The 17,370-nt window shown below is 41.2% G+C and overlaps 1 protein-coding gene across 1 annotated transcript; it reads left to right on the forward strand.

Annotated features, from left to right (window-relative positions):
* The first annotated feature begins 1,901 nt into the window (after nt 1-1,901).
* Nucleotides 1,902-17,370, forward strand: LOC147335843 (uncharacterized). Its single transcript, XM_086282669.1, has 8 exons — nt 1,902-2,059; nt 7,945-8,054; nt 8,586-8,670; nt 12,338-12,533; nt 12,944-14,013; nt 14,141-14,940; nt 15,785-15,991; nt 16,086-17,370. The coding sequence occupies exons 1-8, from the start codon at nt 1,917-1,919 to the stop codon at nt 16,328-16,330; spliced, it is 2,856 nt and encodes a 951-aa protein (XP_086138795.1). The 5' UTR covers nt 1,902-1,916; the 3' UTR covers nt 16,331-17,370.

Genomic DNA, 17,370 nt, shown 5'->3' on the forward strand with positions numbered 1-17,370 from the left:
GCATAGCACCCATGAAGCTATTACATACAAACGTTGCATACTTAAGCGTCAGTATATAACAGAGAGGTAATGCTGCTGCAGCTGAGATTAGGTCAAAGGTCATTTTACTGTACATCTGTTGATATATTAAGCAGTTATCATAAAATGTACAATGTTACTCTTTCCCATCATTGTTTAATATATTTTATGATACTTTAGTCCTTTCTCTTTAAAAAAAAAAAGTGTGAAAAAGTCAACACTGTATTCGAAACTGTTTCCTGCTTTGTAACCAACAAATCACTCAACATAGAAAGAAACTGTGTGTTTACTTTCACTGAGGCCAAGTAATTTACATTAAAGATGAATTTCACTACAGGACATCAACACCTGTAGGGATGGTGCTTAGGGAACGCTGAGAAACTTTGTTACATGACATAAAAGAATACAAACACAAAAATGCATGCATTTTCAAAAAGATTTGAATTCTCGGATATTGTAGCACAAAAATAAATAGAAACTGAGGGAAAAAGGTCAATGCAGAATAAAAGGATTTCCATGATCAGTTTGCCACAGCAGCATTTTGTGTCTTTTTTGGGGTCAGGTCACAGATTCTCAAGATTATCAGACACAATTTTATCCCGAGCTAAAGCAGCGTGAAGAAATATTCCACAAAAAGTAAACTGATCCATGCCACCCACCATTTTTATCCTGAAGCCATAACTGGTTTCCATGAGAAACAAAAAAAAAAAAAAAAAGCAGGAAGAAAATGACTTTGCGTTTTCACTTAGGGAATTGCATGTAATGATTTTTCACATTTGCGAAGCTACATTTCTTGAAACCTTCCACCTTTTTATCTCAAAAGTGCAAAAGCCAGTTGTTAAAAATACATTCACAAAATCTCCGACTCTTGACAACACCAAACATCAAAACAGTTTTATCAATGCTCACAGCCAATGTTTTCAGATCACACACACAGCGCACCGATGGTAAAAAAAAAAAAAAAAAAAAGAACCACACAACTGTGTAAAAAACAAAACAAGAGAAAAACATGCAGTTAAATCATATATTATCATTATATGATGTGAATATGTATACAGCAACATTCAGGATTGCTACAAAATGATAAATGATACGTGACCTCTTTGTCTTGCTTCATTCATCCATATATGCAAACCAAAGATAAAATTGTTAATAAAGCCTTATGTAACGTGTACTTTGTCTCGTGTTTTCTGAAATTTTCTGAAATCGTTCGTTTTTGAGTGAGAAAATGAGTTTCAAAGTATTGTAATTATTTAAGTGGCGTATTAAACATATTAAACATTCACTAGCAGGGGAAACAAGTAAGTCTTTCATTTTTGTAAAAATGTGTTATGTATATGTATTGTCATTGAGCAAATAAGAACATCACCAGCCAACCCCCCTTATCTCTAAAAAAAAAACAGCTTTTCGTGCACTCAGAAAACCTGTTTTCATCTTTGTGATAGTCCATTTTGCAGATGGTAATTAAAAATGTTTATTTAGCTTTTCAGCTTAAAAGTTAGGGCAATTTTATCAACGTATAATCATTCTGTATATTATACACTAACATTTAGTTGGTTTTCACTGGGATTGAGGGTATGAAAGACTGTAATCTGAGACGTAATGACTAAAGCTGTAAAACAGCCTAGACTTTAAAATGCTCTTCTGTGTTATCGTGAGGTATACGAAATTTAAACGCACTTGGATACGTGTATTTAGCAGGTATAGTTATATTAGTTGTATTTCACTCGTGTCTGCTGCTAGTCTTTATTTCTGTTTTAGGTCTTTGAAAGTTAAACTGTCGCCATATGAAGTAAACATATACATAAATAACACGCCAATAAAATTAAACTAGCTTCTCGCTCATAGAGGTGAGTGCACCCCATTTTACCAATAGAACCCCAAAGGATGTTGTGCACATGCGCGTTGTGCAATCTACCGGAGCGCGAGAGGTAGGGAAGGCAGTTCTAATGGCGGAGAATGTTCGGTCGCCTTTTGACTACCGGGAGCCACCGACCCTCGACAGCGACGGGGATGGAAGCAAACCGCCGCCACCACGGGGGTGAGTGAGACCGGCGAGCCTCCGGTTTGTGGCCGCGAGCGATCCTTTTTTCTCAGCGGAGATTTGTGAGCAAAATGCAACGCCGTAGACGCACGCGCCGTGCGCGTCTCTTTAGTTACCATTAGAAGCCCTTTTTTCGCGTGCATGATTTCAGCGTAATATTGCAGAAAACGGGGAATGGAAAGTGATTTTCGTTCAGCTGCGGGTTGCAGCTGGTGTGCCCGGCGAAGGTGCATCTCTCCCCCATCCAACCCGCTGTGCATTTAAGCGCCATCCTTTTATTTTTTGAGATTTTGACGGGACAGAAGTACCAACGTTAGCCGTTGGAAGCTAACGGGGCTAGCCGTGGTTTAGCATTAATGTTAGCATGTCCTCAACAGGAGCCGTCAGCTGTGTAACCCAGACTGTCAGTTATATCTCTCCCTCTCCTCGGTAACGTCAGTCATATGATTTCTTAGACTGAACGTATTATTCAAAGACAATGTCGTTCAGCTCTCAGCACTTCTCGAGTGCTCAGCTGCTGTAGATCATGACTCGTGGCTTGTGTGGTGTAAGTAAACAAAGTTGCTGACCGCGACCAAAATGCCCCCAAAAACACTTAACTGTCACCGTGCTCAGTGAATTAGGCACGCAGTGTTTTGCTAATCATGCTTCTTTTTTTTCTTTTTTTTGGTCATTTCCTTTTTACAGACTGACGTGATTGCTTAAAGGGGTGGGGCCATTTTTGATTAATAAGTGTAGTGTTAAGCCTCACAATAGCTGTGCAGTAGATCAGGGTTTGTTAATCCTCTCCAATGATCACCTCTTCTCTGCATTTTTATTAGTTAGCCACATGATGTAAATCCAGTAGTATTTGAGTAGACTGCATGAGATTATTTTTCCGTTGAATGCAATGATCTATTTGTTTGTAGAACAATAACTTAAACACAAATATGTCCCTATGAAGCTTATATGTTGTCTTATATTAAACTTATAGGGACATAATGCAAGAGATTTTCTGGGAAGTAGTTTGGAATTGGTCTCCAGCAGCTTTGACGCCATGCTTTTTTACGTGTGTGTGTGGGGGGTTGTTTTTTGTTTTAATACTCTTGGCACCATCTGCAGCACATGTTCACATCAGTGCTTAGCAGGTGGTGGTGCAGAGTCCAGAGGGGTCAGATAATTTCTAAATGGGCGACAACTACCACCGTGAGGACTTCCTGTTTCATTGAGGGTGCTGGCAAAATTGTGCAGAATGAGTTGAGCCTTCTGAAGCTGTAGACCTACAATGTAATCTAATGTTCACGATGCGATTTTTAAAAAATCTGTTAGTTTTCAGTGTAAGGCCATTGCCGTTTTAATTTCACACAAACTAGCAGCAGCCACGAAATAATAGTTACGGTCCACCACCACAGCAAGCTGGGTATTTAAACTTCTAATGTGCATGGTAATTTGTGTAGTCACACTCCCAATGATTGCAAATTGTGTTTATCTTTCACAATCGATGAGTCTTTATCCAAACAATCAACACACTTTACCAGGCTGCCAGCATTTTAAAGGCAAAGTAACCTTTCCTGTAAGAAAAGAAATAATAATAAAAAAGAATAACATTCATAGTTTTTAATAGAGCAGGGCGATATGGCCAAAAATATTTATCACGATATATATTTGAAAATTTGCGATAACGATATAATCGACGATATAATTGATGCGAGACAAAATACAACTCCACAACATTACTAGCGCAAAAAGACAACCTTCCATTTATTTTCACTTAAACAAGAAGCTGGTTTTTATGTACATTAAAGCTTTATAAAAATGTAACAGTGCAAATGCAAATTCCTTGCTGAAAGTTTAACCAAAAGGCATTTCCAGTAGAAATGGGCTGACATATCCTGAGCATAACCATGTATAATATCCACTGAAGTTAAAAAGAGGTGCTTTGCAACATTAAACTGCAGTGTGCAGTACGCATTTTTCAGACCATAAGGTGCACGGGATTATAAGGCACATTAAGCGAAACAAAGCAGTCAGATAAATCAAACTTTATTAAACTCATTCTTCTTGCTTCCTCCACTTCTGTACCATTGATTCATTAATGTTGAATTCTCTGGCAGCTGCTCTATTCCCATGTTGTTGCAGTATATTAATGACTAACCTCGTATTGTGGATGGATTATCTCAGTTGTTCTCCTGACTGAAGTTTGGTCCGTTTACAGTATCCTGCCATGCGATTGCATTTGTTTCTAACCATGAAGAACCTTCACGTTAACTTTTATAAGTGGAAAAGTGTTAGTGTTCGTCCTCCAGCTTCACTGTTTATGTTATGCTAACATAGCTGTGTCGCTAGCGATCACGTAGCACATCATTATATACCAGCTAGCCCAACTTCAGTAACCCTACAAACGTCACTGCTGTTTAGTTTCCTGTCTTCATTTATGTTGGAAGTGATAGCAGAGCTGTACGTTTGATTTTTTTCAGAAATCTCTCAGTCAGAACATGCTATATCATGCTTAGGTAACTAGCGAAACTAGCGAGCTAACTTCCGCTAGCTTCCTGCTAACTTCTAACTCCGTTAAATGTAATAACTTTTGTTTTCATGGATGCCTGGAAGTTAAACTTCATAGTTACACCTGGTAAAGCAGCAATGCTGATCGTTTTATTAAAGATGAAAGAATTTAGACAGTTTTTAACTCTAAGTGATGCTGCAGTGTTGTTTGACCTGAAGAATACGGAGATTAGGACCCAGATTACTCCCAGATTTAAGAGCATCTTAGTCCGACAAATATGACAATAACAACGGCCGCTTGCATGTTCTGCAAAAAAATGTGCTTTGTTGTGTATCTGACGGACAAACACCAAACCAGTTCCACATCACGGAAGTTGCACCATTTTTACAAACCAATTCTGGTTCATCTGTTTCACTCAACAATCGGCCATGTGCGTATGAAAACAAAGGCACTGCGCATGCGCGTTTTACTCCCATTCTATCGCGATATTTCATTTTCCTATCGTTGCCTAACATTATACCGGTATTACCGTGAATGGTATAATATGGCCCAGCCCTAGTTTTTAATTAACGTTCAGACATATAGTCAGTGTTACATCCATCTACAAATATTATTTTGTGTGTAAATAATTGTATTTTTTTCACCATGTAGGTGAATTGAAGTCAAAGAGTCAATGTAACTGGGTTCATCGGAAGTGAACAGGTTCTCCATAGGTGAACTCTGTTGATATAAGAGGTTATAAGTTTCTAATGTTTGTGAAATACATTAAAGATTTCTTTAGCAAATCACTAATTATATAGAAGTGTTATTTATAAAGACAGCAGTCAGTACAAACGTTACTGAACATATATGTTGTCCTGTAAAAACAAGTACACCTTTACGCCTTCCACGCCTCCTGACAACCGAGGATGCAAGTATCTTATAGTTTAACTCTTTTTGGGAAGTCCTGCCTATCTGAAGTTAAGAGGCCACCCGAACACATGAGATATCATTGGAAAGGCCAGGATGTCCTCCTTTGAGCACAGCAGAACTTTTCAGGGTAGCTCAAATAAGTCAAAAGATATAGACCAACAGAATGGCTCTTTTTTTTTTCTCTCTCTGCATGATAATTGTATAAAATGACAGAAAAGGTTCTGGTAGCTTACTGCCCCGGGTGTCTTGAATCTATACAACATAGTGTTTGATTTTTTTTTCTTTTTAACCAAAGCCCGTCTATAACTGAAATGGAAGTAGTAGACCTGTTTTATTTAATCTGTAGTAGATAGCGGAGAAACATGAACTTCTGTCATTTAGTTGTTTATCTATGACTTAACCACCTTGGTGTAGTATGAATGATGATGGCGGTGGAGACTTTATCAATAGGAAAAGCTGAAAAAAGATTAAACATTACAGCTAAAAGGTCAAAATCTAAGCACTCCTTCACATTTTCTAAAGCGTTCCAGTGGGCCAGATTGGAGTCTGGTCAGTTCTGGCCCTGGGCTTTAACGTTTGACATCCTTGATCTACAGGCCTCAGTTAGCATGTTAAATATTAAAGTTCATGACAGTGAGCAATTAGAAAAAACTGAATAAGTATGGCTTGTTGGAAAAGGTTGCTAGGAGGAAGTCTGTTTTCTAAAAGGAACATGTTTACAAAGTTACATCTGAGCAAACCATAAGACTTCTGGAGCGATATCCTTTGGCTAGTTTAGACCAAAGTGCAGATGACCTCTTACCAGCTGTCAGCAGAGTGGTGGAGGGGTGATGATTTGGGTTTTCTGTGCAGCCACATAACTGAACAGCTTGTAGTCATTGAGTTAACCACGAGCTCTCTGTATACCAAAGTATTCTTTAGTCAGATGTGAGGCTATCTGTCTGACAGCTAAAGCTTGGCAGAAACTGGGTCGAGCAGCAGGACAGTGATCTCAATCACAGCAGCAAATCTACAACAGAATGACTGAAAAACAAAAGAATTGAGGTGCTGCGATGACCCAGTCAGAGTCCAGACCTCTACAAAACTGAAATACTGAAGCGAGACTCGAGCATAAACAAATGCCTCCAAACCACAATGAACTGAAGCTACGCTGTAAAGAAGGCTGGACCAAAATTCCTGATAAAATCATGGAGAACACAATTCCTTCAAGCTGAGGTGGTTCTTTAAGCTGTTCAATCATGGTGTTGTACTATATTAGAGTTTGTTTGGTTGTTGTTGTTTTTCTTTTTTAAACTACATCAATCTCAAAATTCAATGCTAGTCATGCCAAACAAATTTAAATATGTTTGGTAGGGTTTAGTACAATTTTCTGTGATACTTGTATGTATTTGTGTTTTTAAAGCATTTGTTAGATCACAATATCTAAACTTTGGGCATTTGATGAGACAGATTACTGATTCAGTACCAGTGTTGAGCTAGTACAATATATTCCTCATTGAGGAGACTGGGGATATTTCAATGTATGTGATGACATCAGGCTTGACTTAAACACTGCATTCCTAACTTTATAAAACAAAATGTAGAAAATTGAATATTTATTAGTAAAAGAATTATCGAAAGCACACATTTTATTTTTATTATTAACCTAATTTATTAGAACTGGTCTCATTTCAGCTCAGCTGTAAAGATTTTACCACATCCTCTTGCCACTTAAAGTCAGACTAGTTTACTCTTTTCCCTGCTGACACTGTGAGTGCACCTGCTTTCTCTCTCTCACACACACACACACACACACACACACACACACACACACACACACACACACACACACACATATGTAGAGTAGAGCTGAGATGTATTAACATGAAGTTGAGTTGACAACTAAATATTAAGTTACAGTAAATGCAATATAAAAAAAATTCCACACAGATGTTGCATCAACATAACGAGAGTGACAGCGAGTCAGAGCGCGAGAGAAAGAGAGGTGCTGACAGGGAAAGTGTTGACATCAGTCGTGCCAGCTCGCTCAGCCACAATTTGTGGTTAAGTTACAAATGCTGTTGGCTGCACCAGCAGCAGACTGTTTCCTGTTAGCTTCCTTCTTTCCTTGTTTGCTCTCCCACTAGCAGGTGGTGCACTGATGTAGATGTGCAGTGTAGTAAATGCATAAAGTCACAGAATCCATTTTTAATAGATCAACCCACCACTGAAGTTTCTAGATCCTGCTCTAGTCCTCATCATATATCCCAAAAAATTTTTTTAAAGTCACAAGTTTAAAATGGTTTTCTTATCACTTTTTACCACCGTGACTAGTTAAGTAGGTCATCCACGTGAGCATACACCTGTATTGCTTTGCTGCAGGTACACATGATCACTTTGTTTGCTCTGCGATCCATTCCCGTGTTTATACAAAGTCTTCATGTGAGTGTGCTGGGTTTTTTTGTTTGTTTGTTTTCTAAATGAAGACCTGACTTTGTTTCTACAGCCGTGTGTGTGGGAGGAAAAGGAAGGGAACACCTGTAAAGGTGTGTGACCGAGCATATGTGACAGAAGATGAAGAGGAGGAGAGCATGTCAGAGCACAGCTACAGCCCCGGTAAATGTGAAGACTCACACAATGTGTTTGCCACCTGGTGTTGATGTGTTTTTGTCCACTGATACCTAGGTGAGAGAAAGAAAATGTTACTTTCCAAACCTGTGAAGTGATAACAAGTGTGAGTGGAGCTATTATGCTAATTTCCAACTCAGATGACCCAGTATATAACAGCTTGTTTCAATCTGTTTTCTTTTACTTTAAAGGCAACCTCCATTTACTGCTACTTTCTTTTTTCTTTTCTTGCTGATTGGATGTCCCTCAATTTTTAGCAGCAAGTGGGTGGGGATTCTGTATCCACAACCAAAGCTATGTAGCTGAGAGGACCTTGTTATGGATAGCCTTTAACGGCATACAGAGCCAAGCATAAAAAAAAAAACAAGCTTCAGGGTCGTTCTGAGCTCATGCAGACCTGAAGTTTTGAAACTTGCCATGCTTAATAAACGAATTCACCATTTTAACATTGTGTATATATGGGAAAAGGAATATGGAGAAGCATAATGGGTCCTATTTAAAACGTTTACTCTGTCCCAGGTGATGGCCAGTACCCTGAGGGTGCAGAAGACCGCCTCCCTCCACCAGGGAGTCCCTACTACCTGCCTGACCCCACTCAGCTCTGGTAAGTAGGACCCTCACCACTTTGCTCAGATGATCTTTGAGGGGAAAAAAAGACTCATGTGGAGCTAGCCACACCTGCAAGCTAGCGCAGTGTCACAGAAAAGGAAAGTTAATTCTGTAGGCAGAAAGTTTCAAGAGAGGTGCTAAATTGAGTTTGTTTTTTCGCTGACGAAAAAGCAAGGCTCCTACATTCATCAACCTCAGAACATTCATATGTGCTTTTCATTGTCATTTTGAAACCACACACATGTAAAGACGTGGAGCCACGTAGGGGTACAGAGGCTTCAGAAAGTCACTGAAATGGAAAAGAGGCAGAGAGCTGCAACTTTCTGGTTCAACTGTAAAGGAAAGTTTCATTATATGAAAGGAAATTGCTAAGTTGGTTAGGCCATTCAGATGGTGATTTTACACCAAAAAAAACAAACTGTGAGGTTGATGATTTGTAAGTTTTTATGTGCATCCATGTGTTTTGCTTTTTTTGAAATTTCCCACTGAATGATAGTCATGTTCAGGCCTGTGAAGCAAGCAGTGTACCTGTATAAATTAGAGATGGACCGATCCGATATTACGTATCGGTCCGATACTGACCTAAATTACTGGATCGGATATCGGAGAAAAATAAAAAATGTAATCCGATCCATTAAATATCACGAAAGCACCTCACAAAACTTGCAACACGCCGTAACTCACCTCAGAACGTTAGCACGTCGGAGCATGCATCACGTGATAGAGCGGCTGTGGCATGCGGGACCTGTCGGTGGTCTGGATAGCATGTGGAGCTTCGCTAGCAACCCGGCATTTCATCTCCGACAAAGTTATCCCGAGAGAAGTAAAGCAAGTGTGTAAGTCCATCTCTGAATGTAAAGCATTCCTGCGTTAAGCTTAACGAGCGACTGCCTCTCGCTCTCCGGCTGCTACTTCAATCATGAAACTGCTTAACGATCAGCTGATCGGCTTTTCTGTCGCGAGTCCGTGTCTCTAGTTTGCTTTTGGCCCACTTTGCACCAGAAAGAGGAAACCAGCGGCTGAACAACAGCAGCACGTTTAAGCTTGATAAGCTGTTGTTAGAATTTATTTAATATTACTTTCTACTCGAGGATCTTTTTCTACGTAGCTGACGCTGGTAACTGTGCAGGGGCGGATCTAGCAAAGTTTAGCCAGGGGGGGCCGATAGGGCATTAACAGGGAAAAGGGGGCACAAAGACATACTTTTCTTTCTTATTCTCATTTAAAATGTCTCGCTTTTAATAAATAATTATCTGACACCCAAAGTTTTAATTTGATGCAAAATGAATAGAAGTCCATTACTGTATATAGTAACTATTAAGTCTAATATATATACCCTAGTAAGCTATAGTACTTTTTCCTTTGGGAAGGTACCATCTGTGCAGTCTGCAATTTTGTTGAAGAAAGATGTTGAATCTATTTAATATTTCTTGAAAAATAATTGATTTCTGTGCATTTTTTTTCACACTGCATCAAATTAAGGTTGATTACGTCGATTAAGCATCATGAGGTGGAGCGTGAGGGGTGGTTCCCTATTTTTTATTTATTTATTTTTGTTGTTGCTGGGAGTTGGAACCCTATTAGTTAGGTTGCTTAATATTTACGCTAAGTACTCTTTAAAATACCAGAATAGGGAGGATGGTGCAGGTTTAAGTTTATTAGATTGATCAGTATTGCTGAACTATGAAATATTTTTTTTTGCATACAGGTATAACAGAATAGCTTTAGTGTAGTTGTTGTTTTAAACTTGAGTATGAACTTATACAAAATGCAGCAAGATATTTAAAAAACAGTTTTGTTGATTAAAAAACACTATCGGATTCATATCGGTATCGGCAGATATCCAAATTTATGATATCGGTATCGGTATCGGACATAAAAAAGTGGTATCGTGCCATCTCTAGTATAAATATAACTGCAGAGAAAAAATAACTAAACTGGCTTTAGCATAAACATGTGACTGATTTTTATTAATGCACCACACTCCCAGCAGATACCATATTCATGTTGACGCAGGTTGGTTTTATTGTGGCCTTCTTGTAAAACACTTTCGGTTGATTAACTGGAGTAATGGCTAAGCAGGGCTCTAGAGTGCGACCAATTTGGTCACAAATACGACCAAATTTTTCAGTGGTGCGACTAAAAAAAAAAAATATTTGGTTGCACCTGTGAGACCAACTGTTCGGGTAGGGAAAAAAAAAAAAAAAAAAAATCTGCAACCTTCCCTGTGGTCAACAACAGACACACATTATGCCCCTATCGTGGACTAAACCAATCAGAGATAGTAAGGGGCAGGACCTCTCTGATTGGCCGTGGTCCAGTTGAAAGTGCAGGTGGAAGTGGGAGGTGAGTAGCTTGAATAAAGCGATATCAATTCATTAAATCCTGAATCGACTTTTAAATATAACTGTGTTTTGCCAGAAACGCCAGATTCTCAGATTAAAGCTCACAAAACCATTTCAACAACAACCAAACAGCAAATGAGAGCAGGTACACGGATTCCACACAAAGACGTAAACACAGAACGGACCGACGCATCAGAATCAACTTTGTCTTTCTCGGCTTTCTCACCCGACGGCCCGTAGACGGACACGCTGTCGGAGCTTGCGGTTCTGATGCGTCCGGTCCGCGCTGTGATTACGTCTTTTTGTGCTGATTCTGAGCTGCAGGTTTTGTCTCTCTCCAACCAAAATTCACCGAGCCAGCAGCAAAAGAAGCAGCAAAAGAAGCAGCAAACTGCGCTTCACATTTGATCAATGGCGTCGTGAATTTTGCTGTTTTGCTTCCACGACTATTAAAATCACACTCCATGCACAGCTAGCTCTCTCTCTGTACTTCAAGAACAGTTTCCCGTCTCCAATCTCTGTTTTCTGTATTATTCATTCGCTTATTACCCACCAGTCTACCGTTGTTTACAGCGCTGCTGTCTTTTCTTTTCTTTTTCTTTTTTTCACTTAAATGACCTCGGACAAGAAAGCCTATTTTTTCTGTTGTTCAATACTGAAGAAATTTAAACTTTATATGCAGAACATTGTAGAATATTTTTAAGGTTATCTGCTATAAAAAGCCAGACCAGGAAAATCTCCTTCATGTTTTTCTGTGTTTTATTCTCAGTTACTTTCACACAAAGGCATCTGCTGTGATGCTCACAATTCTGATGAAGTCAGTACTGATAAATGATCAGAGTTATAATATTTCTGACTATCTGAGGCTAAATTGAATCGAATCGGGACTTTGAAAACCGGAATCAAATGGATTATAGAAATCAGTGATGATACCCAGCCCTAGTGAGCAGCCTAGGCACGACAGAAGTGGATGTAGCTGTAATAGGAAAAGAACTATTGCTAACTTTTCTGTTAAGTTAAGGCCTGATCCTTCTGAAATTCATAGCCAGTGCTCTGACACGGTGTCATCAATCTTTGAATGCTGAAAAAGCACAGTGTATCCAGAAAAACACATTATATTATATAAATTATTATAAAATTTGTGTGCGCCTAACTTTTGTGCCGGTACGCCTAACTTTTTAAAGTTAGGCGTACCGGTACACCCATGGCAAAAAGTTAGTCTAGAGCCCTGCTAAGACTTGTTGAATTGTTTTGATTTGTTCAAGCCTTTATGTGGACCACTTGTGTTTAAATCAAGTTTGACATCATGTTTTCTAGTGTGCCAGAGTTGGGGGAGGAGGGGGGAAGTGGTGTTCGAGGACCCGTGCTCTTCCACCCTCCGCCAAACTGCCGGATTCGAGAAGTCCACTGCGGAACCCAGGTGCGATTAGTTGTCATAGCGATCCGAGACATCGCCAAAGGGGAGGAGATCACAGTGGACTACAGCCTAACGGACTGGGGCGAGAATGCAATGGTGAGTTACCGACTGATGGAAACGTGACATGTTTGGTGTTATTCTGTATTTGTCTCTGGCATGAAAAGATAAAAGCTCAACTGCGACTAGAGCCTTCTAAGAGTTTTCCTTACAATTGTTCTGTGTCATAGACCCCTGTTGCTATGAGGTGACAGTCCACCAATGCATAATCAAGCTTTAAGCCCTAATGCTAAAAGCTACAGATGGTAGCTGTGTGGGGAATTATTTTCCCGTTCATAAACGTGACTGTGTCCTCAGTAGGATCCAGGAGACTCTCAAATGGGCACTGCAGACAGAATGAAGTTTGAAACGATTGAGAGACACACATGAGGACTTTTTTTCTTTTTGATTTTTGCCTGTGAACTAAAAAAAAAATACATCTTTTATTTTTTTTTAATCTGTCCATTTAGGAGGAAGAGGCTGGCCCCCACCCACTATCGCTCTCTGTTTCTGATTACCTTACCCCCTCGTGGTCATTATCGCCCTCTTCCTCCCCACTCACCCACTCTGAACCCAGTGACTCAGACCGGGAGGAGGATGAAGAGGAGGAAGATGATGACGACGACGACGATGATGAAGAAGAGGAAATGGAAGAGATAAGGGGTCGAATGCTTCGGCGCCGCAAGAAACGCAAGTTGCCTGCGGCGGTCAATTCGAAGAAGAAGAATAATGCGCCCACTTCTTCCAGAGGACCTGGGCGCCCCTGCTCCTCCTTCTCCCGCCCGACACCTGTTGCACCCCCACCTAGATCCCAGCCCGCAGTCAGTTCTCTGACACCCCCAACCACTAACATAAACAATAACATCAACATAAACATCGGCAGTTCTAGTAGTCCCACGGTGAGCCGGCGGCAGCACTGCCCGTACTGCGGCCGGCACTACCGATCCCTGGCACGCCACCTGGAGAAGCACCACGCCAACCAACCGGAAGTCAGAACAGCCATGGAGCTGGCTCACCTCCACACGCACAGCTCTTCAAATGGCAGCGCCTCGCAACCCCACCCCTCTTCATCCTCCACCTCTGCTACTCACAGTCATTCCTTCGCAGTCCCTCAGTCGTCCTCCTCCAACCCAACTCCCCCATCTCTCTTCCCCAGGGAGAGGGAATCACCTGCCACCCGTTCGAGCACAGGCGCCGTCTCGTTCTCCCTTTCGCTTTCACCAAATGCTTCGGCTCAGCCTGCAGCTGCTAAGAAAGCACCCAGCTTACCACTGCCCGCTACAAAACCCCCAGCACCCCCGATGGTGCCCCGGGTAAAGAGTCCGTCACCTCCGCCACTGTCTACCCCCAGAAGGGGCCGGAGGATGAAGAAAGAAAAGCATGAAGAACCGCAAAAAGTCGAAGTGGAGAGTCCAAGAAATCAAGAGGAGTTAGTTCCACCTCCTACACCGGACCCAGACATCGATCCAGATGAAGAGCTGGAGCTGAGCGCGGAAGGGGAGGACGATGCACCTGAAGAGAAGAATGGAGAGATTGTAAGGTGTGGTGAATTATTGTCTTTTTTCTGCTCTGCTGTATCTGAGTGTTTTTATGTTTGAGGTTTTTTGAAAGTTGGTTGAGATTCAACTGTTAATTTAAAAGCATGTTTCTCTTTCTTCCCTTTCCAGCACACACAGACATCACATGTCTCCACTACTCTCCTCCCTTTCTTGCCTGGTCCTGTATCTCCGTCGTCAGCAGCACTCCTCCTTCCTTTCTTTGACTCGTTCTCCTCATTCTGCCGAGGCCTGGCGCCTGCTCTGCCACTCCAGCCTCTCTCTGCTCATCCTCTACAATCGCCACCGAGAATGCGAGGTGGCCAAGCTCACTATCCAGGACTACCGTAACCGCATCACCCCTCAGCCCAACGCCAGCAACAGCTCCCCTTCTGGCATGGAAGCTTTCCTGTCCCCCTTTGAGCGCCAGGTCTTGTGTCATCTCCCACGGGCTGGTGTCTTAGGCAAGCGAGGGCGCATTCAGCCACTAATTCTCCCGCCACACTGCGAATCCTGCCTCGACCTGCTTCTTCGAACCAGCCCCAACGTAGGGGTGGACCCAGAGAGCCCCTACGTCTTCTCCCGGCCCTACCACTCCCCTGCTACCCCACTCCGTGGCACAGACCTCCTGAGAAACCTGGCTCGAGCCAGTGGTGCTAAAAACCCCGGAGCATTAACGGCAACACGAGTGCGGCGACAGGTTGCCATCCTTACCCAGCTGCTACTGCTGGAGGAGGGTGACACCCAGGGAGGAGCCATCAAACGGCTGGAGGACTTCCTGGAGCACGAGTACCACGTGATCCAGAACTGCTCCACTATCATACGAGACCCAGCACTGATGGGTCGTGTGGGTCGAGTCGTTCTCTATGGAGAGAGGGAGGGAGTGCTTTTCAGAGGGATGAGCCTGCAGCACATCTGCCTCGAGTTGGACGGTAAGGAAACCCTTTTTTTTTTTTTTTTTTTTTTTAAACTTAATTTTTTTTCTATTCAGTAGAAATGATTGAGTGTTTGAGGAGTGTTTGCCCATCAACGTCTATTTAATGCATGAATTTCTGTCTTCTTTTTTTTTTCTTTTCTTTTTTAAAATTTTTTTTAGAAAGTTCAGTGAACCCTAATTTCACCGGTTAAGAGTGCAGCTTTCATGGATTTAAAACAAACTAGTGCAGCTAGATGGCACTAGAGGTTAATATGAAACTTGGCGGGGGAGGGGGGGTTGTTTTTTAAACAAGGGTAAAGAATTGTCAGTGTGTTTGAGTGACTCAGGGAAATGTAGTGTGCTCATTGAATAAAATAAGAGTATCAATGGAACTCCGGCTCATCTTTAAAAAATGAGCATCAGCCAGCTGCTGGTTAGCTTTGCTTTGCATAAAATCAACAGGGAAAACGATTAGCCAGTCATTATGCTATGTTATGCTAAATCAAACACCTGCTGGCTGGCTCATTTTAAAAACTTGAATAATGTAAATTGTAGTTCTAAAAATGCAAAGTAGTTACTGAAATTTCATTTTTAAAATGTATTCAGTTATTTTCATGCAACATTATTTAAATACTGTAGTCTCCAATTTAAACTGCAACACACCCATGAGAGGAAGTTTACAAATCCGAGACCCATTTTAAGCCCTCGAGAAAAAACTTCATCATTTTGTCTGAGAAGAACATTTTACAACTTTGAACTTATTTATTACCATTTGAAGTAACATTAACCGTGTGGTTGAACAGTTTTGCTTTGCTAGTACGTTTGGATAACTAACCTCTGTTTGATCTCTTTTCATGCAGTCATGTCTGGCAACTCGGCAGATTCCTTCTCAGAAGATTCTGAGGCAGAGGAAGTGAAAGAGGAAATTAAAGAGAAGACAGAGGTCACGGTGAAAAAGAAGGGACCGGGCCGACCTCCGCGGAAGAAAAAGGCGCCCGTTCCATCACCTGTCGTCAGCCCGTCTTTAGCTAATGCCCATAAGAGAAGAAACATTCCACCTAAATCAGGTAAAATCTGTCATCATTAGTGCGTGACCTCACAAACATCTGTGTTAATACTTCAGTCATTAAACCGTGTCACTCCTCTGCCTCGGTCACACAGGGAAGCGCGGCGTCCTGAAGCGTCCCTGGTCAGAAGCCGAGCGTGTAGCAGTGGAGACTCACCTGAAGAGAAACCTCATGGAACTGCGCGTCCCTGCGAAGGCGGACTGCGAACGATGCCTCGAACTCTGCCCTCTGTTGGTGAGCAACCAGCGAGACTGGAGGGCGATCAAGTTCTACGTCCACAACCGCATCCAGCTGCTGAAGAAGCAGGGGAGGAGGGAGAGCGCGGCTGCAGTCTGCTAGGGCCGAGCGCTAGCAGGACAGATATCATAATGTAAAAACCACCAGCAATCACAATGAAGAGGAAAAACTCTAGATCACGATCGGACGCAGTTTCTCTTTCCCCTTTATTTTTATTTTATTTTTTACATGGGTGCCGTACTCTGAAGTATAGCTGCATTCCCCGTCTCTGGTCATATGGGAGTAGTGTAATAACAATGAGTAAGCTAAGAAGACAGATGGGTTACTCCAGTTAAGGATGATGAGTGTACTCGGTGTTGCGGATGCCCGGTGTCTCTTTTTTTTTTTTTTTTTAAATGTCTTTTCAAGCGGTTGTACAAAAATGTACTTTTGTGTGAATATGCATTGAAACACAACGAATGATTTTTTTTTTTTTGTATTATTTTATTATTATTTTTTTATGTCATTTTGCTTTACTACAAAACAGTGGCAAGCGAGTGAGTGTAACGGAGAGAGAGAAGAAACAAGCAACAAAGGTCTGTGACTACAGCAGTTAGTCCTTGGTCCAGCATTTCTTTCCACTGAAGGCTGAAGACCAAACATGAATGTGTAAAGCTTTGGAAGAAGAAACCAGTGGTTCTGATCTTTATAACTAGACTACATGTCATGTGAAAAAAATGTATGAAACTGTATAGTTTGTGTTTGATACTGACTGACGTTGTTCTCCCAACTCATGGCTCCCACATGAAGAGTGTATTAAAGTATTCTTCAAAATCTCGGACCATGATGCACCTGTGAAGTGTTTTTTGCAAACCTCTGTACCATGATCATAGTCGAACTAGTATGTATCAAGGCACGCCTGAATTTATTGCGTAACATAATTTTAAAAAAATAATTGTATTTCAAAATCAACATATGGTCTTATTCACAATGTAAATACTTACTAATCTATCAAAGTATGCAGTAGTGATTACAAAGTATTGTGTTATTGTGTACATACTGTAAATACTATCTGTACTTATTAAAGTGTATGACATTTTGCTGTGTTTTCGTAAACTGGTTTGTGTAAGCTGAAGACAAGAAAAATGAAATGACAAATTTTC

Source organism: Aulonocara sp. 'chitande type north' Nkhata Bay, linkage group LG3, assembly GCF_057382095.1.
Source record: "Aulonocara sp. 'chitande type north' Nkhata Bay isolate Kocher_YH1m ecotype deep benthic linkage group LG3, A_spYH_male_GT1.1, whole genome shotgun sequence".
Taxonomy (NCBI): domain Eukaryota; kingdom Metazoa; phylum Chordata; class Actinopteri; order Cichliformes; family Cichlidae; genus Aulonocara; species Aulonocara sp. 'chitande type north' Nkhata Bay.

Coding starts and splice junctions, on each gene's coding strand:
- LOC147335843 (XM_086282669.1), top strand. CDS start 1,917: ATGCGCGTTGTGCAATCTACCGGAGCGCGAGAGGTAGGGAAGGCAGTT. Junction 12,534..12,943: donor ACTGGGGCGAGAATGCAATG/GTGAGTTACCGA, acceptor CTGTCCATTTAG/GAGGAAGAGGCTGGCCCCCA. Junction 14,014..14,140: donor AAGAATGGAGAGATTGTAAG/GTGTGGTGAATT, acceptor TTCCCTTTCCAG/CACACACAGACATCACATGT.